Source organism: Belonocnema kinseyi, chromosome 1, assembly GCF_010883055.1.
Source record: "Belonocnema kinseyi isolate 2016_QV_RU_SX_M_011 chromosome 1, B_treatae_v1, whole genome shotgun sequence".
NCBI classification, from domain to species: Eukaryota; Metazoa; Arthropoda; class Insecta; order Hymenoptera; family Cynipidae; genus Belonocnema; species Belonocnema kinseyi.
The window spans coordinates 117,308,574-117,329,251 of NC_046657.1; the positions used below are offsets into that span (position 1 = coordinate 117,308,574).

General features: G+C 33.4%; 1 protein-coding gene and 1 long non-coding RNA gene across 4 annotated transcripts in view; one reads left to right on the forward strand and one right to left on the reverse strand.

Moving 5' to 3' along the window:
- The window catches only part of LOC117170977 (retinoic acid receptor RXR), an 81,201-nt gene that overhangs the window by 55,406 nt on the left and 5,117 nt on the right, over positions 1 to 20,678 (reverse strand). For all 3 annotated transcript variants that reach the window (XM_033358036.1, XM_033358022.1, XM_033358028.1), the window contains exon 2: positions 17,214 to 17,560. In XM_033358036.1, coding sequence (XP_033213927.1) covers positions 17,214 to 17,298 — 85 coding nt within the window. In that variant the 5' untranslated portion in view covers positions 17,299 to 17,560. The remainder of the gene's footprint in view (positions 1 to 17,213; positions 17,561 to 20,678) is intronic.
- On the forward strand, positions 6,827 to 16,490 carry LOC117171018. Its single transcript, XR_004466842.1, has 2 exons — positions 6,827 to 6,929; positions 16,217 to 16,490. It is a non-coding gene; the product is annotated as an uncharacterized LOC117171018 (long non-coding RNA).

Consider the following 20,678-nt stretch of genomic DNA (forward strand, 5'->3'; position numbering starts at 1 on the left):
AATCATGATCTCTCACGGGGCAAAATTAATGGTTCATTAAGGCCTAATTTAATGCCGCGACGACAAGTTTAGGGCTCTTTATTTGTTCAAAAATGGCTGGTTATGTAAGCTTCATATAGAGTTATATCAGAACCGCTAGATAACCGTTTAAGATGCTCAATTGTCTGTTACCAAAACTTAGGTCTCTCACTAAACTTAGCCCTTCATTTTTTTTTAAATAGAGGGTAAAGTTGAATTTTTTCGGATAAATTGAGAGCCATAAATTTTGGCTATAGAGATTTGGCTATAGAACCTAGCACCTGCAATGGATTTCTAGAGGTTCTGCTTAATTCACGTAAACATGACAGAACCTGCCAATTTTTAAACAAAATAAACAAAAAGCCCTTTTGGCGTTGTGGCATTGAATTGGCCCTTTCTATTACCTTACAAGAGATCATGATTATCAAAAGAGTTGCATTACCATACCAAAAAGATGTATCCGTTCTTTTGGTATAACATCTTTTACAAAAAGTAGAAGGCGAAGAAACTCAAAAGAAGCGGGACCTAGTGACGTGTTGGCTTGAACATTCACACCGGGTAAGTTTCGCCCTGAACTGTGATAATACGTCTGGTGGTTACGCGATCGATGGAGCGCTCCACGTGGCACCCGAAGTGGCTTCTACGACCCTGAGAGTGCCGAGGCGGGCTGTTCTATATGCAGCTGCACTTTATATATAGACGCGCCGTGCCACGTGCAGGACAAGTTGGTACCTGGGTCACCGGGAGAAGGTCACGGGGTCGCGACTTAGCTAGGTATACGCGAGTGACAACGAAGGCGAGTAACTGTACTGTATGCTTTCATTGTCACAGCGCTCAAAAGTCTCGTGTTTGAGCGAATGCCTGCATAACAGAAAATCCTCGAGTTGCGATAGCCACTGGAGATAAGCTACGCATGCGTCAATGTCGCTTCATGCTTTATGGATGCCTGTAATGATGGTAAGAATCGCAATTGATGCCACGCGAGTCTGATGGAAATTGCACCTAACCGCAAGGAAGGGTACAAAAAAATAGATGCCAGTTTACATTTAGGCAGATCATGAAATGCTGAAATAAGTATCTTTTTAGAATTAATCAAGGATTTTTCATTCTTCATCGCAAAGTTTAACAAGAACCAGATGCTAATACATACACGGAGAAAAAAAGATGTTCAAACGTAACATCTAGATGTTCAGCGTTAACATATTTTATGTTTAACTATAGAACAACAATCTAGATGTTCAAAGTTAGCATCTGTAGATCTTATAAAGGCAGATGGTACTCTCTAAAATCCAAAATGTTCAGCTGAAATATCTGGGACATTACATGTATGGTTATGTCAAATAGCGCCTGCAAACATTTGAGGAGTTTACTTATTTATGGTCATTTAAGGAATTGATTGTTAACTTATTTGTGAATTTGAAATGAAAATTTAATGTTCGTACACGAAGGAAAACAGATAAAGGGTATGAAATTTCGATCAGATGACACATTCAGTCAAATTGAAGTTATGTTCAATATTTTAAATTTAAAATAAAAACGGGGTAAGTAATCAAAGAACGAAAGATCTGTAATCTGGATTTAAAATTATATCTATTTTAAGTTACTTAAAGTCAAATTTTATTTTAAATTCATTAACATTTTGTCAAATGTGTTAAGTCAACAAACCTGCAACTTAAAATCCTTGTTCCGTCCTTTGGACAGAAAAAAATCGTGATCCAATTTTATGTAAGGACAGTTAATTTTGATTATTTGGAAATGTTCCAAAATTGTAATACTCCATAATTGTAATATCGAAAATATATAGTGGTCAAATATAGTCGTGAAATTCCAATGCGCTATGCGCATGCGCTCGAACGGTTTTAACATCTGAATCTGTTTCAGTTTAACATAAAAAAATTTACGCCTAACATCTCAAAAAGATAGTAAATGTTTAACATGAATATCTGGATGTTAGGTCCTACAATCTTACCCTTTGAACATCTACATTTAAACATCCATTTTTCTCCGTGTATTACGAGAATCCATAAAGGGTATTTATAAGTCATGACTAAAATATATGAGAAAATCGATTGATTCAGGTAGTTAGAAATTTAGGCAAAGTGGTGTTATGAAATCACTACTAAATTGCCATTGTATTTCAAATAGAATGATTCGGATATGCAATAATGCTAGTTCCCACTGGCGTGAAGTATCATTCCAGGGACAATTACAACTACGGTAGACTTATGACATACCGGCGATAATTTTTTTGCCACGGCTCATTTGAATTCATTAGTGAGGCGTACATGAACAAATGGAACAAGAGTGCGATAAAGAGCGTTATTGAATTCATTTTCCACAACTCACTGGGTCACCAGACCAACGTAAGCAAAACTATATTTCACATGATTTCGAGGTACTTTACAACAAATTAGCGACATCATAAAGGGCTAAAACAGAGCCAAAAATTGTTTTTGCTAACGTAAGTTCTTATCTTGAGATCGGTCTTCCACGGGATTAGTCGTACTAAGCTAGTCGCATAAGATGTCATAAGATATAGTTCAGAAATTAAAGAAGCGTTGCTAACACTGCCACAGGAAGGGTGTTCTCGCAAACACACTGCATTTTTAAGAATGCTGGATGTATGTTACATGAGAGGTATTATTAATAGCACTAACATTGATTCTCAGCATTCACATTCATCAGGGAGTAAAGAATATTCTGCATAATAATTTTTTGTCCAACGAGACGGCAAGTAAGATGCAAAGTACGTTGGAACGAATGGACCTGGTAAGCACTTGTCATGAAAGGCTCCTGAGAAATGACAGTAAATCAATGACTATGCCGGTGATGATAAATGAGTGATTTCCTGATACCTGCGAATGGGTCACTACATTGGCTATTATTAAAACAAGTCACGCAATGGTCATAACAACTCTGAGTGTAGATTGGAAAGTATGTATTTTAACATTGGCGACCGTAGTCATATTGATTTAAGTGCTCAGCAATTGCAATCTTGGCACCTTATATTATCAATTGCAGAACAATGAACCGTTGTGCTTAACTAATTTATTTGGCCAAAACACTACTTTTGAAATGACTAAATACTAAACTAAATACTTAAAGCTGGAAAATGATATAAATCGTCAGCATGCCGGAACGGAGGAGTTTACGCTAGGCAAAGTTTCAAGGTCCAACAGTTTGGATTCCTCCTTGCTTTTCTCGCAGAAGACTGCAACAACCTCTGAGTAGCTATAAGTTACCCAAGTTAGCCAACCGAGTTGCGTAATCGCCTAGAAGCTCGTTTAATGCAGAAGGTCAGTATGTATATAGACACGAGGCGGACGTTGATTTGCCGGCCGGCGTACATGAAACCGAATTCCGAAAATTAAAGGGTCATCGACTAGGTTTGTTTTGATATTTATTCACATACAACAAAGGAAGGTGTAGCTAATAGTCTTACACTAATGACCTAATTATTACTAAATCATTCATCTATTAATCTTTAAAGTATGGTCCACTAAGAGTGCATTAACAACTTATGCTGTGATTCAAATCTCGTTCGGACGTGTGATACAAAGTGTCATCTGACGTATAATGTTTTAGCAGTTCTACCGATCATATGTCATGAACTTTCAAGAATGCAAGATGCACCGTTTGAATTTTGTAAAAGTGAAATGTTACAGTTCTGGACTACGTCAGGGATTTTTACGGATTTTTTTTTAAATCTTTGACTTTTGAAGAAAATATTATAAAATGTACAAATTGTAGATCATGCTAGTTTTTTTGTTCTTCATAAAATATTATTCTTAAATTCGATTGAGTTTTTCAACAGAAATCGGTATTTTTAGAGAAAAATCATTAATTTTCAAGGAAGACAAGTTCATTTACATCAAGTAACAATTGTAGGTTACGTCAGAGTTTTTGAAACAGAAATTGGTGTTAACCTTTGTTTCAAGAGAAATTGTTTTTTTTTTTAAGCAAAATTATTAATTTTCGAGGAACACTCAGAAGCCTAAATAATTTTCGGTTAGGTTAGTGTCTTTCCATCGGAAATTGGTATTTTTAAAGAAAAATGGTTTATTTATTACAAGTACTCACAATTGATTAAATTTTTCGGTTACGTTAGTATTGTTTTAAATGTTAATTCACATTTTATAATGAAAAATAAAAAAAAAATTTTAAGACTTACTAGTTCTAATAAATGTAGGTAATTTTAGGCCTTTTTCATTGATAATAGATTTTTTAAAGAATAATCTTTAATGTTCCAGGAAGACTCACAAGGATTTAAAGTGGTAAATTTTCTTTAGAAATTAACGATTTTTCTTAAAAACTACAAACTTTTGGCGAAAAACATTAATACAAAAAAATGGTTGAAACTTGTAAACCTTCTCATTAGCTTTTTATTTTTCGTTAAAAAAAAACTAGACATGTCTATCGAAAACACCAAAATTTGTCACACAAGTTTTCTTCAAAATTGAATTTTTTTTAAACAACAATTTCGATTGAAATGATTCTAATTAAAGCTTAAATTGTTGTATATTTTCTTAAACGCCTAATAAATATTCTTCAAAAATACCAGTATCCATCAAAAAACACTTGTAAGATAACCTAAGACTTTTATACAAGTAGTAAATCCTCGAAAATTAAGACATTTCTTTAAAAATACCAATTCCTGTCTAAGCAACTCGGACAGAACTAGATGTTTAAAATCTCTATAACAAACTTGTAATAAACATTTTGGAGATGATAAAATTTTAATTTTACAAAATGCAAATGACGCATCTTGTATTATTCAAAGACTACCAAAACAATATATCGCCCATCTAGTTGCATATGGTCGTAAGCCACGCCATTGTCAAGGAGAACTGTTTTTTAATCCATTTCATACCTTATAACGCTACGCGTAGATTATTGCTAATAGGTTCAACCGAAAATGAACCACTACTTCAGTAAGGCCGGGTGTACTTGTAGGGTCAGATCCAGAGTCTATTGGCTAACATTCCTTTCAAAATCATAAAGTCGTAAGCCTCATGCGAAGAAGGTCGTATTCAAGTTTGAAAAAAATACTGTACGACGTAAGTCACATAACTCCGTCAAGTTACTATAAATAGAGCCTGAAACTTACTAGTATTTAAATGTCTTCGCTGATAATAAAAATTATCAATCAGATTAGTATCAATAATTGTTTTTATTTCTTTCACGTAACCAACACGTAATAGAATAAGTCACATAAATTAATTTTCGTAGGTATACTTAAAATAATTCTTATTATTAACAATGAAAAGGCTAATAACTATGTATATTTTTTATGTCAATTTGCACCTAGAAGACATTTTAATTTCTTGAAATATGTATTCATGTAAAGCACGTCGGTTACAACCTTCTGAACGCTTAACCCAGCAATTTATTGTTTTCCTCTCCTGTAAAATTTTATTTTTGTGGATTACGACTTTATGCACCTAGATGGGCGATATATAGAGACAATTGAGATTCACACTTTACTTTTTCTGTGACAAAGGAAATTGCATAACTACCAATCTTAAATGCGTCAACTACAAGAACGAGAACTCATACAACGTTTATGAAGTTCGTGGACGCTTTTAATCTTCAAGAATGCAAAATGACTACCAGCTTTTGAGAAAGCCAGATTTGGAACCAGTTTACTGAGAAAGATAATTTCCACCTTCACTTGATAAAGGCACGTGTCTACAAGACAATGCCTTCTCTCACTTCTCCATCCGCGGCCTCTTTCTCCACGTTATCTCCGCGACAGTGACATTGAACGCAGGTGACGTAAGGAGTTGCACTCGGGAAGAAGCATCGAATAAATAGTCCTTCTTGCCTGACAAGAAGTCAGTTGGGAAGATAAGTCGACTCTTAAGCAAAACGAGGGATACACCAACCTGTAGATAGATTGAAACAGATCGTGGCAGATCGACAGATAAGCGGGCGGATAGCGGTTATTCGCTTCGGTGGCTGAGAACGTCATAACATAAATGCAATCAAATAGACGCTCGCGGTTACTCACAATCACGTTTTGCGCCAGCGACACGTGCCCTGCAAGAAAGCAGCGCGCTATGAATACAAAGCACTTAGATGAATGATAATGTGCGAAATCGACGTATAAGATATCTGTATAACATGTAAAGGTGACAATAAGAGGAAAGTATGTTTAACATTTCAGGGAGGTTTTATTAATCAACGCGAGAAATTTAGTATGAAGATGACAAGAGGGAAGAATGAATGTTCAACATGTCAGGTAACCAAAAATGGACTGTCAGTAATCGGCTGTGCTCAGGAAAGATTTACTGCAATTGCAAAAAACGTTCTGTGTCAAAGCCCTACCTCTACTCAAAATGGGGAATTTAGCGAGGAAGAAGTAACGACAGTAGGACTCCGTGTAACTAATCCTTTGAAAGTGCAAAACTGACCTAACCTTTAGTTTGAAAAAGCTCAGCTCATCGGTTTTACGTGCACTTCAGTAAGTGGGGCATCTGTACCGCCAGTTTTCCCCACTTTGTATTTCACTTCGCTCGATTCGCTATCCCTCACGGAAGTCAATCAATCGTCGCCTAAGCGCCCCTAAGCCGCGGTGATTTTGAATCTATCTGGCGACTTGCGCCTTTCAGATGGTACCCAATATCGTGCACAGACAAGTGCACACACTTTGATAAGTTTTGCACTTCACGGCTCGGTCACATCGGTGCCAAGGTTATACTGAGCATAGTTGGATCCTAACTATACGTTGGTTTCTCGTGCAAGTACGTCGGGGAAACACACACATAAAGAACAAGCCCAGTTCTACGCGTGCCGTCGATAAAATACTTATCTGGTTGGGTTTATAGACTGGACAGAGAAGTAGTGTTTGCAGAAAGGGATTTCTATTTTGAGAAGAATCTTCATATATAACTGAATATTAAAACATTCTGGTAATTATTAATTACATACAGATTCATGTTTTCGGCGTCTGCAAGATGCTAAAAATAGTATACAACTTCTTTAAACTTCCAACAGTTTAGAGCAATTTGAAAAATTTGAGTTTCTTGTTTGTTACACTCCCTCTCAAAATTGGCCTTTTCATGCTTGTGCGATAATAAATGTGGAACAATGAATAGTTTTAAAGGAGTGAGAAGGCCCCCGCGACTTATGGATTTGAGAGAGGTTAAAGCACTCTTGAATGTCTAATAATTTTACACATGAAGCAACCTTTGGATTTTCTTTGGATATCTGGGGTTTTACGTTAGTTCTTTGGTACCTTTGGTATTTACTAAGTAAGAAATACAAGTTCCCACAAGATAACTGAAAAGTTATGAACATTATGTAAACACTTATCTTGACTTAAATTCATATCTCTTTAGAATTTTGAGCAATTTCAACTAATTTTCTCAAATTTTAATAATCGAATTTGGAAATAAGTCAGTCACGGTAAAAACGAAATCATCATGATGGAGATGACTTGATTATAACTTGTGGGCGTCGTATACAGATCATGTAATCGTGAGAACAACTTGTCGATTATGTGTTACTCTAATTTCAGTTCAGCTTCGTATGTGTATAATTAGCATTTCTCACTTATTAGCAACGGCTATTGGAGATCAGAAATAAATCGTGACAGGCTGTTCAATATATCTCGATCTAGTGTGATATGAAATTATTGCATTTTAATAGAGACATTTACTCCCAAGTACTGTTGCTTTATCATTTTCTTACTTTATCACTGGTCAGATTGTCATAATCATATCAAAAGAGGTTGAAAAAGAGCAAATAGGTTAAGTGTATCTAATTGATTTTCAAAATTGTCATTAGGATTTTTCAACTATGATTAGTTTTTCTTACTGCATTAAAAAAAAAACGCTTCATGAGGATTGTAATTGCAGTGGACGCAGATAAGGCCAAGTGACCTTGGTTTGTTTCAAGTCGCGTTAGATCCGCCTTAAAGCCGGCATGAAACCGCCGGAGCCTCGCGGCTGATAACAGGTTAACTGCACGAGCGCAGCTCATAAATTGTACCATTCGCGTCTCAATAGCCGACCTTCACCCCGTGCATTTAACGAACTCGAAACGCACAACGACACTCATGTGCTGCATAAGCGTTGCTTTATACTTCATGTTCTGTAGATTGTTAAAAGACAAAATGACACATTTTAACACTGCCGTATTTAGGATACGACCAGGCCCGAGGTGAACGGGTTTCCATAATGAAAGCTCTGCACAATTAACCGAATCGAAGGAGGTATAATTACAAAAAAACAAAAAATCCAGATCTCTTTGCGAATCGCTAAAAGAGAACAGGTTTTTAAATTATTTTATTTAATTTTCCCATGAGCTTCTTTTAAAAACGTTTAGCACTAAATTAAATTACGTTAAATCTGTGAGCTTTTGATTGCATTTAAAAGAAGAGTTCAGTTTCTAACTATACAAACTATGAAACTGATTTAAATTTCATTAAATTTCGTGCAGCCATTTCACAAATCTTTGCCCTAAGATAATTGAATTTTGATCAATTATACGGCTTAAAGGATTATAACATATTATATATTTCTGATTGACATGCATTTCTGAGATTTTAAAGGCCGAATTTTGATAATATTCTAGAATCTGCATGCTTGATCAGTGGATCTGATAATCATGCTGATTGGATCACCAAATTGATTGAAATATATACAGATACCAAAAGACTGTTTTATATCACCGTGTTAATTAGTATGCAATTTAAGGATGTTTTAGGTGCACAGTTAAGTTTAAAATTACTGAATCATTAATATGATTTATAAAATTAACACCAAAAATCGCCCATTGATTATTGGAATGAACTTTAAAAAGTAAACCTAAACATAATAATACAAAAGTAGTTTAGATGATTATTTTTGTCCCTTAAATGTATATATTTATCGATTTACATATAGTATATGGCCTCTTTTTGACGCGCGGCTTCAACTGTAAAAAATGTTTTCAATAAATAAAACGACCTATTGTTTAAAATCGAACGAAAATTATGATAGTCAATGGACCTTTTTTAATTTATAAACCAAATTAAAGATTCAGTAATTTTCAGTTTGACTGTACATCTGGAACATCCTTAAATTTCATTTAGACTCCGAAGCTACTTCGTCCGGCTGCACGTTAATTCACTTATCACTCACTTCAACGCCGAAATGCCAATTATTTTGCGCTTTGCACGTATATGGACTAATTGTTAGGAAAATTGTGATCCAAAGTTATTTACATTTTCAAATTCAAACTATATTAAAACTAAAAAATATATGTTTAAAGTACTCACAGAAAAAAATGAAAGATAAAGTTTACATCGATTCCAGGTGAAAGATTCACCGCAAACAAAAATTAACCTTGCCAGATAAACTTTACATGAATCGAAGATAATTTTCGATTTTTAACTTTGCCTGGATAATCTTTCGGCTAATAATCGCTCCATTTTTATCGGAGATGTAGCGAGAATTACGACGCCAGCGCTATCAAACTTCTTAAATTGGAGCAAAATGGGGATTCCCATCTGTCTGTTTCTTTTGCCGCTTTCTTCTAAATGGTATTAAATAAGTTCTAATTCGTCTACAATAGTATAATTTATTTCGGAGGAGATATATCAGTAAGAACAATTTTTTTTCATGTTTTCTGTTGTTGATTCTACATGTTTGACTAAAATTTGCTCACTTCAGCGTGACGCAGTAGACGAGATAAGAATTATTCTCCTAACCTCGGTGAAACTTTCGCCGAAATATGTTTAATTTTTAACCGTTGCAAGCCTTACCTGAAACAAATGTTAACTTTTTGTTTTTTTCTGTGCTTCTTTAAAGAAAGAATCTCTAAATGAATAAACTCGTTGAATATCACATTATTTAAGTAATATAATATCAAGTGACATTCGAAGCTATTGAATAAGTTTTTATACTAAAAATAAGAATTAAACAATTTCCCAGCAAAATAAAATAAATGCAATGCCATTAACCAGGTTGTCCCTGATATCAAGAAATTCCGGAGCATTTCATGGTCCACTATGCTGTTACGAAGAGCAAGGAACTAGAGAAAAATATAATAAGCAAAGAAAAAGTTAAAATATAATTGTATAAATAAAATGAGGCAGAACATAAATAATATTTAGATTACATCATAATTTGAAAATTATTCATGATTTTCTTTGATATTTGTGGATGTAGGAAATTCTAGAATCTCCACAATGTTTTACTTGAAAATTGAAATATAGGCGTATACAAAATTAGAGGCGAACTATTGCACCACTGTTCGCATTGTTACAACCTGCGTAATGTGACATTAATTAGGAACCACGGCCATATTGTATCCTCAACGAACCGCGATGCCCTTCACTCATCGCGTTTAAGCGTGTGCGTGCTTGGGCTCAAATTACTCGTTTGAATTACCATAACGATAATGTTATACATGTAAAAAAACCCGCATGATTTTATTTTCGATTGTCTTTTAAGTAAAAACAAAATTTTACAAAAAAGCAATCAGCGTAATTATGGATAAAAATTCGCGAATTTTTCAGGTCGTGATCTTGCAAAAATTAAAAAATGTATTTCGTTCTTTTTGCTTAAGATCTTCTAGTGTTATTCAGGATATGTTATTTAAAAAATTGCCTTTGAAGTTATTATTAATCAAAGTTTGATCAATAATTATTTATACTTCCCACGGAGTAATTATGGATAAAAATATTTGTTACTTCATGAACGTGTCCAAATTTTTTTCATTGCTCCAGATCATATGAAGACATGAGGATGACAACTGAATATAAGGATCATATGAGGATAGCACTTTGTTAAATTTATAATAAAGTATTTGAGGGGCCAATTTCAAATGGTCCTTATCCAGTTACAATTTTCGTGATTTTATGTATATGCAAAGTTTTGTTTGAGCATTACAGAGTATAATGATACAAGTAATTTACATTTTAACTTTTTTTTAGAATACCTAGGTATATATTTAGAAAAATGAATTTCTCAAGTTATAGGAATGAGAATCTTTTTAAAAATGATATTTCACACTTATTATAATTTTCCATTAAGTTCATATTATTTGAAATATAGTTTTTGTAAAACCATTGTTTGACTAGATTCGTAATACATATTTTTTTTAATGCTGAAAAATAAACTAAAAGTTTCATTTATGAAAGAACGACACAAGATGCTATACAATCTTTAAAGGCAAAATTGTTTGCCTGTAAACAAAGCTCAGAGTGGCCAATGTTTAAGGATAGCAGTGGTAAAAGACGAACTCCAAACTACACCATGCTCCTACTACTTCACCATCTCAAAATATTTTTAAAGTCGTATTAAATTAAATTACAATATCCTCATCTCATCAGACATTTAACTCAGTCCGTATCTGATGATGAAAAATCGGCCTCACTCGAGAACAAGTTAAAAATAATAAACACGTCTTTTGTACAGACTGTATTCGAGTGCAAAACGCGAGCCACGTGAACAGAATATAGTCGTTCAAAAGGAAGAAGCTTTAAAAAAAGAGAATTCATAATTACTAAATTACAATTGCGAATAGTCTAATCATTAAAAATTAAAAGTCCATGCACAAATGTGGGGAAAGTACGTACAAACACAGGGCGCGAAGCGCGGGAGTGGACAGACGCGCGCCCTTGGCGTGCTCAAAGTGTCGGGCGACGAGAATGTGACAGCACAACAGGTAGGTTTTTGAAATTTGATCCATAATTCCCCCGGGAAATAGAGCATCTTCCTTTTTCATATAATACAAAAGGAATAGTACTAGAAAACACGTGCTTTCGCCTCGCTACTTCTTCTACGCCCCTTCCCCCTCGAGTATTTTTTATATTCATTTTCGATCAAAAGAGATCCACTTAAACGTTTTTGAGACTTCCTGCCATCGTGATTCGACAAGCGCCACTTTATGCATTTTTTCTGACTTCTTGGTAAAATGTCAAAACCTTGCACTTACAGTTCAATATAGAGCACACTTTGCGCTAAAAATTGACCTAATGCAAATACAAAGATTCGAAAAGTTCAATATAGCCGTAAAAAATTAAAACCTATTTGTTCCATAATTACTCACCCAGGTTGGCAGTAATCAATACCAAAGATAATTTTTATTTCAAAGTTGAATAAGAAACGCTGCAGTTTTCTGCTTCGTTGTGAACGGACATAAATGTACAAATGTCGAGTAGGTTTATATCACATTACGCTTGTCTCTCAGTCAGCCATTTTGCGTGAATTACGTTCTTTCCTCGCGTAAATTAATTCATAAAAGAGTCATAACTGTCCACTATGCTCGGATTATCATGTTTGTGAAAGAGAGCTGAGATTCTGAACCGTGCAACACGAAACTATCAAGGAAATTTTCGCAATAAGCCAAGCATAACATTTTTCAGTGAAATCCATAAGAAAAATTCAATGAATGTTGGGAAAATTATGCGTCAAATGTATTAAAGCAACCCAGAGAAGTAAGGCGCTTATGTGTTGCGATTGAAGTATGGTACGATGCCGTAAGAAATTCGAAACGGACTTTTCACGGTGTTCTTTATATATGTATGTATACATGCATGCATGTATGTATGTATGTATGTATGTATGTAAAAATAAATAAATAAACAATTGAGGATTGAGTTCACAGGATGCATAGTCAATTCAAGTAAATTTTAAACAAATGCAACTGTATTCAAAGAGTATTAAATCAATTCTGAATTACAGAAAAATAACATAATGAATAACTGAGTTCTGGTGAATTCAAGAAGAATGTATACATTCCGAAAAATTCCTGCCGAAATTATTAATTGAACTGAATTCAAATAAATTTAATCTTAAAAATCTGCCCGTTTGGCAGGCACATTCTCATCACGCGTTACGCGCGCGGCTCGCTTCGCTCGCAAGTTTGAGCGAGCCTAGGGCGCGCTACGGTTGAATTTTGCGCTTCGCGCTAGATAATGGGTTACCTCGAGCTTCGCGCTGAGATATTTATTCTTTGCATTTGGAATTCTTGAAAAAAACTTTATCAAAAAGATCTCTTTTAGATGTCAGTGTTTATATGCGTCTTCCAATTATGAATTGTCTACTTAATTAAGTATAGTCAAAGATTAAGTTTCTCAAAGCTCTGTAGGCTTTGAGGTACACATTCTCATCGTGACACTCGCGCTGCGCGCTCGACTTCCGACTGACATTTGTAAACAGGTTTTGTTGGATTTTTTTCTCGTAACTTTTGTCGTTTTTCCACACATTTGATTTTGTTTTATTTTTTTTTCAACGTTATTTTTCACGAATAAAACAAAAAGTACGCGTCCTATCAAGAAGTGATTCTTAACGAAATTGTAGATCTTTTTTGGGATAACCATTTTTGATAATTCATCTTTTTTCGTATCCTACATACTTTGTCCACAAAATGGAATTTTTTATTTTCCATTATTTTTTGTGCAGCCAAAATTTTTTATTTTCCATTATTTTTTGTGCAGCCAAAATTTGAATTTTCCATTTTTGAAGAAAATCCAAAAATTGGTTATGATAATCTTGTAGGGCTTTCAAAAAGAAATGGTTTTCTTTTCTTGACTTTTTTTCATATCGTGCGTTTTTCGGCTTCAAATTTTGATTTTCGGTTGATTAAAATAAAAATTTGAAAACGCTATAACTCTGACAATTTTCTTTTTATTAAAAAAAGTCATGAGGATAAATTGTTTGCTCTGTTTAATACTATAAATATCCGTACATAGAATTTTCAAATTCTGAAAAAAGTGTTCTCAAAAATTTTCAAAATGCGCTCACTTTTTGAATTTTTATCAAAAATGGCTGGTGCACGAACTCGTCCTTTCTTTTAGGACCTAAAAAAAGTGTGCCAAAGATGAATTTGATTCGTTAATTTTTTTCGAGAGTTATCGTGTTTACGGACGGACGCTGGACAGAAATAAACAGACGCCATCGTGAAAACCTGATTTTCGGATTCAAGATGTCTCGAAACGTGGAGATCCGTTGAAAAAGTGGAATGTCAAATTTCCGAAAATTCTAATACTTTCTCAGTCATAAATGATGAGAATGTAAAAATGAATTCACTCAATTCTAGTCTCTATGCGAGTGAATTGAAGAAGAAAAAACTTGTGTAAATTGATTAAAATTCGTTTATAGAATTCAAGGGGCCATTCACAAAATCTTGGTACGTTAAGGGGGGGGGGGTATTTAAAAGTATAATTCTCCTTCTCAAGTGCAATGAAAAAAGCATCACGCAGAGGGGGGAATGGCCCCCAAGATGAATTTACACAAATTCATAGTAAATTCATTTATATCGAGGGATTAATCACTATTGAATGCAGGTCTGGTAGTGTTCACATATGATGCCACGTGGTATTTTAAGATTTTTTACCCCTCCTCCCATTTGTTGTCACGAAATAACGAGACACTTGTTTCTTTAAAGAAAAATATTTACTGTGTGAACTTTGTTTGCTTAATAAAAGAGGGCCCTGATGCCCTATCTTTATTGACAGAGTTTCGAGACATTCTGCATGATATTATACATTCAACAACATAAAGTGTTTCCGGAGGTCAAACGTTTTTTCCGACGCTTGTGGAAAATTGTGTTTTTATTTTGTATACCATCGTCCACTATAATAAAGGTATATTCATCTTACGTAAAAAACGTTGCTGAAAATTAATTTATTGTTGAATTTGGACTTTCCGATTATTTTCAATGTTTTTCGAATACAATATACAAAATTTTGGCGTGGGGCTAAATCTTCTTTTCTGACTGAAGGTGTCTCAAAACGTGAAGGTTTTATGAAAATCAACTAAGTCTAATTTTACATAAAACTAATACCTTCCCATTATAGCAGGATGAGATGTAAAAAAATTTATTTGGCAAGGTATAGTTAGGTATTGTTGCATCAAGAATTTAGTTAGCTACAATAGACAGATTTTCCATCACTTCACTTCTTTTATAATAATTTATGTACGAAGCATTGCATTACAAAATCAAAAGCAAAATTTGTTAGCCAACTAAATTCTCGATCCAACAGTACCTAATACGTTTACAAACGAAGTTTTTTTTTTGAATTAAAAAATGACTTGAAAAAAGTGACGGCTTATCTCCACTCTCCCCTATTGTTTTTTTTTTACATTAATTTGTGTCTACATTATATGTTTTTGCTCCTCTAATCATACACATTTTATGAGAATATTTCTTTCAACAAACATTTTTTGTCCTTTGGTTCTCCTTCATTTGAAGTATTCGAAGTTGACATTTTAGGTTCCATCCATAAATTTTTTACACTATTTAAAATTGAAACAGCAAATTTACAAAGTTTAAATTAGTAATGCAGGATTTTAGTGGAAAAATCAGTGATTTGTTCGTCTTTCCAATGAGAAAATCAGCAAAATCAATCACAGAAGTAAATCAGTCAATGTTTCATTGGTAGATACGTTCACATAACATTTCACTGATTCAGTTTTAGAGAGCACGTTCTCAGAGGACTTATGAAGAGTTAATCAATTTTAGGATTCTGAAATCGTCATGTATCTTTAAAATTGGATCGGAACAACTTTTTTTATAATCATAATTGATTATGATAATATGTATGATACCAAATTGGTTACAATTTTAGAGGCTTCGGAATTGATACCAAATTGAAGGTCAGACATATAAGCATGGTTCGTTTAGTGACACAGGAAAACTGGGGTTTCTACTAGAACCGATTTTTGGTTCTAAGGGAGCTGTAACAAAAAAGATATTCTCTTGTTGAAAATAAACCCAAAATATGAAAAATAAGAAAACGCTTTGTGACATCGCGCATTTTCCTCCATATATCACGATTGCTTACGTTTGACAATCCATTGTTTTTTAATACTTTTGAATTCTTTGAAATTCTTCAATTTTCTCGAATTCTTGTATTTCCTTTAATTCAAGGATTTTTAAAAGGGTCAATTGAATACAAGATCTATGGGACTGTTTGCAAATTTTGACTGAATTCAAGTTTGTACTAGATTCAGGGTTCAATGTCTTAAATAGGATAAATCTCTCTACAGTGGATAATTTTCCATAAAAGCGCACTGCCTGAAGTAAACTTAATTTACAGATTTAGTATGTTTTATATCGGCGAAAATGCACCTTGATACGGAATTCCGTAATATTTTAAATTATAATAACCAAACTAAACAATAAATATTGTTATTGACAAGATCAAGTAACTTTGTTCTGAACATTCGTCATTTTTTTAAGCAAACTCAATTCTCGATTCTAGGCCGGCCTCGGGTCTGAGTCCCCAAGAATCGGATGCTATTTTTCGTGTCAACACTCATGACCACATGCTGCCCATGACCTTGGAACAATATATACCCAGCGAGGTGCGATGTACACAACTTCTGAAACGGCATTGACTGTCTGAGGATATAAACTGTGTGAGGATATAGACTGTCTGAGGATATAGACTGTCAAGGGCTGCTCAGGTGGCGAGGCAAAAGCAATCAAGCGTGAAGCCGGCCTAAGATTGGGCGGCCCAGAATCGGGAGTTGAGTGTAAGTAGAATTTTCACAGAGCTATTTCGGTTAATACTATCTGTTCCTTGGTCATTAGGCTGTAATACTTTTAACCCAAGAATTATATATTTCATGCCAGATACCTATTATAAGCATATTCCCCGAGACTTTCAATTTCCTGCCGTGGATATCAGCGTCCTACCTACAGTGGATTTTCAATGATAAGATATAATGAGAATGGTCTATTATTATACTTTTACTAATAATATTTTAAATAGAAATTAAGTCACTTGCTTTTTGTGCTTATATTAATTTCAGGGTACCATATACCTGCAAAAAAAATTAGTCTTGGTAGTGTGAATCGTACCCTACACAAGGACTCGTTTCACTCGAACTTGGGGTATGAAAGGTCCCCTACTGTCAATTGTTTTTACAGGTTTACGGCAAGAACAATCGAAGATAGTTTCGTACCCCAACTCTGAGTGAGATCGAATCCCATTTTGAAATTTGTCCACTGTATAGAGAACCTGCCAGCAGTGGCGAACATGTCAACCACCTAAAATAATACCAAAAAGTTTTTATTGTTTGTATTATTATTTGTGTCATACGCGTTTTTTAATTTAAAGCATACTTTTTGCTTATTGCAATTTACAAACTTTTGTTATTCACTGTAGAAATGCTTCACCTAAGTATATCAATTCCGCAATTTTTCTAAATTTTTAAACCTTGTTCAGCTATTATTCGCATTATTAAAATACGTACAAGTATTTCCTCGGGCCCAATGCTGTGCCTGTGCTCCCTGGATGATTGCCGTCACCGACATCATTGGCTTCTCCTTCTTCATCATTTTTGTATATCCGAAAAACTGCACTTTTTTACAACTCACGCACTTCAATAAATTCCACCTACATGCACGAATTCATTTTTATCACTTTAAAATAAAGATGCAAGTTTCATAGCACGGAATGTACAATTATTTTCTCTCCTTTCTCCTCTTTCTGGTTTTCTTCTTATGGTGTTATTTGGTATACGATTTACTATATGGCATTTTTTACTACTTTGGTAAAGAACAATTTAATTTCTTGCTGTATTTTAAGACTCGTCACATTCTGCAAGAAAATGTAGACCATAAGTATAAGCGAGTAGACAGAATCGACCGGAATCTTGCATGAAAAAACGTAATCGACATTTCAGTGACGAAAAGGTGATAGGAATTCTTTGTTTCAATCTCAACGAAGTGGCATTATTTGATTGAGAAACTTTTTTAATTTTTTGAAGATATTAAGAGAATTATTTATAAAAAAAGAAAAATTCGGGAAAAAGCAATTTAAATTATCAATCTGTATAATCAGTGTATAAATTTGATTGAATGAAATTGTTCTCAAGAATTAGTGACTTCAATTGTTAATACTGAAACCTTAAACTTATGTAAACCCAAAGAAATTATTATCCGTTAAGCCCATAAAAATATTCTTAATTCAAAGAAAGTTGCGAGAAAAATTGTTCATTGAAACAAAGATGCTGTAGTTCAGAACGAGGTTTAGAACAATATTTTGCTGATTCTAATTTATAAAAAACATTATTCTGAGTGTTCAAAATATTCTGAGTGTTCAATTGTAACGTATAGTGAATTTCGAATACTAATCAATCGCAAGTTATCAAAAATATTTCAATTAAAATCGAATGTGATGAAAAATATTGAAAATCTGGAAGGTTTTTTCTAAAGAAAAATGTAACAAATAAAAATGAACGACAAGCTTCAATGCTTTTCATTGTCAGATTCTGAAAGCAAAACAGTGTTTACGTAATTTCATAGTATTTACAAGATGTTTAAGTGCATTTCATGTGGGTGTGCGTAGGACACACTTGATACAATGCAACGATTCATATGTCCTCGAACCTAGAAAAGATGCGAATAATGCTTCCAATATACATTTTTCTATGATTCGCATACGACTTGAGCAAAATATTTGAGAAAGTATTGTTAAAATATTTCAGAACTTCTTTAATAAAATTTGTATCAACTTGCGGCTACACTTACTGAACAATCTGCTAGTTTGTAGCAAATTTCGGTAAACGCAGCCACAGTCTTTTATTAAAATAAGACATTTAATTATTTAAAAATATAAAATACCCGGCTTAAAGTCCAAATGAGTAATCTTCTGAGTAAAAATATAATTGTACCAATTGACAAAACTACGATTTATTGTTTTAAATAACAGAGGAACTAAATTCCTAGCTTGCGGCAGTCAAAGCCTAGCAAACTCGAGCCTGAATCTCAAGGGTATTGCCAAGGCCAGGGCTGACCTATTGCAGAGCAGAAAACGGATCGATGCATCTACTGGGTGTCGCAACAATTTTAGCTCTTGGACTTCTACATTTGCAACTACTATTCTGAAATTTAAAAAACATATTCAAATGCATTGCAGGGGAGCTTTTCTATTCGTTTCGATAATTCATATACTTTATAAATCTGAATAAGTAGAAAACTAATAATTGAAATAGTACAGCGTCGTTATCCAATTGCTTTAGAAAGCATTTCCAATAATAATAATAGTTAGTAATTTTCTATAAATTCTCACTTAAGTTTTACAAATTCATTTGGTATTCAAATAGTAACTAAAATCATGAGTAGAATTCGCCTATGAATGAGTAGCAAACTGCTTATTATTTGCAGAAATGCTTCCTAAAGCAATCTGTAAATGAGCTGTTACCTTTTCATTACCAAATGAATTAGTAAAAATTGAATTACTATTATTTAAATTAGTATAACTTTACTATAAATTAGTAAAAGAGCACTATAATTATTATATGTACAAATTTTTAATAAAACAATTGGTAAAAAACCTCGCACAATAATGAATAGAAAGGATAGGTAAATGTAGTAATTGTAATTTGGAATTTATTGACAAAGTTTCTAGGGCTAAGCAGCCCTCTAAGGAACAAATATACATAGTAATATTCTTAAAACTGAGGTCGTGGCACAGTAACTAGATAATATAATAAATCTTAGAGCCACGGAGTCAAAAAGTCAGCCTCGATTTCGTTTAGATCCCTAAATGAACCTTTGGACTGTCGTACTAGAGTGATGTAAATCATATGAAATCTGGTTTTTTAAAATCATTTTAAAAAATTTTCAAGTCACTGAAATATCACGTCTTTTAAGATTCTTAGGTCGATGAAGTCTTCCATTAATTTGTCGCTGAGTGCTACCATTAATCTTAAATTTTCCGTAGCTTTATTGGATTGGTCTCTTAAAAACTATAATATTGTAACAATTAATTTAAGGAAAATATAAAAATCCTTGGGAAAAGCGATTAACGTTTCATAAATATCCATACCTAAAAAATGTCATTTAAATTGGTAAGAAAAAAGTCCTGAAGCGTTGTTTTTCAAATCGATTGTAACCTGCAACATATTTGTAAATTGCTTCCAAATACTCATTTATGTCTTCATCTTCGACCCATTTTTAATATTTTCAGTCACAGTAAATTAACAAAAAACTATTTAAAAAATCTAAATCCTGGTCAAATTAATCTAAACCTAAAGAGTACTAATATCACTTTAACTAAATTAATCTAAATTCGAGGACATTTCACTGAATTAGAATGAAATCCATCAAATCACTTTAAATAAATGCTTTAAATCCGTAAATCTAAATTGAATTGTATTCAAAGGATCAATTGATCTCAACTGACCCTAATTTGATTAATCCAAATTCAAAATAACTTGATATAGATTAGAGATGATTTGTCTGAATCCTAGTTCATTTAATTGAATTGAGGAAATCAATTTCTCAGACTTCAAGGACAATTCATCTTATGCCAGTTGTCGAGAGAAAAACATTATCTTTAATTATTCAGAATGTTAAAACTAACAAAAAAATTTATTTTAACAATATTTTTATGCAGTTAAATTTATTCTTGCAATCGCTTCTTACTAATTTTTGAATAATGTTTGCATCTGGATAAATGATTGCACCTTTTTTCGAGAAAAATTCTCTACAACTCTACTATTTCCAATTTTGAAAGTAAATTTTTTTCTATGCCAACAATCGCTCAAACCCTTTTTTTAAAGATACATTTTTTCAAACAAACAACTATATTTTACAATTATTTCATTCTTTTCAAACTCTGAAACAGTAGAATTATAGAAAATGCTTTCCCCCAAAACATAAGCTACGATAGATTAAAATCCCACCATTCTTAAAACATAGATTAAAAGCGA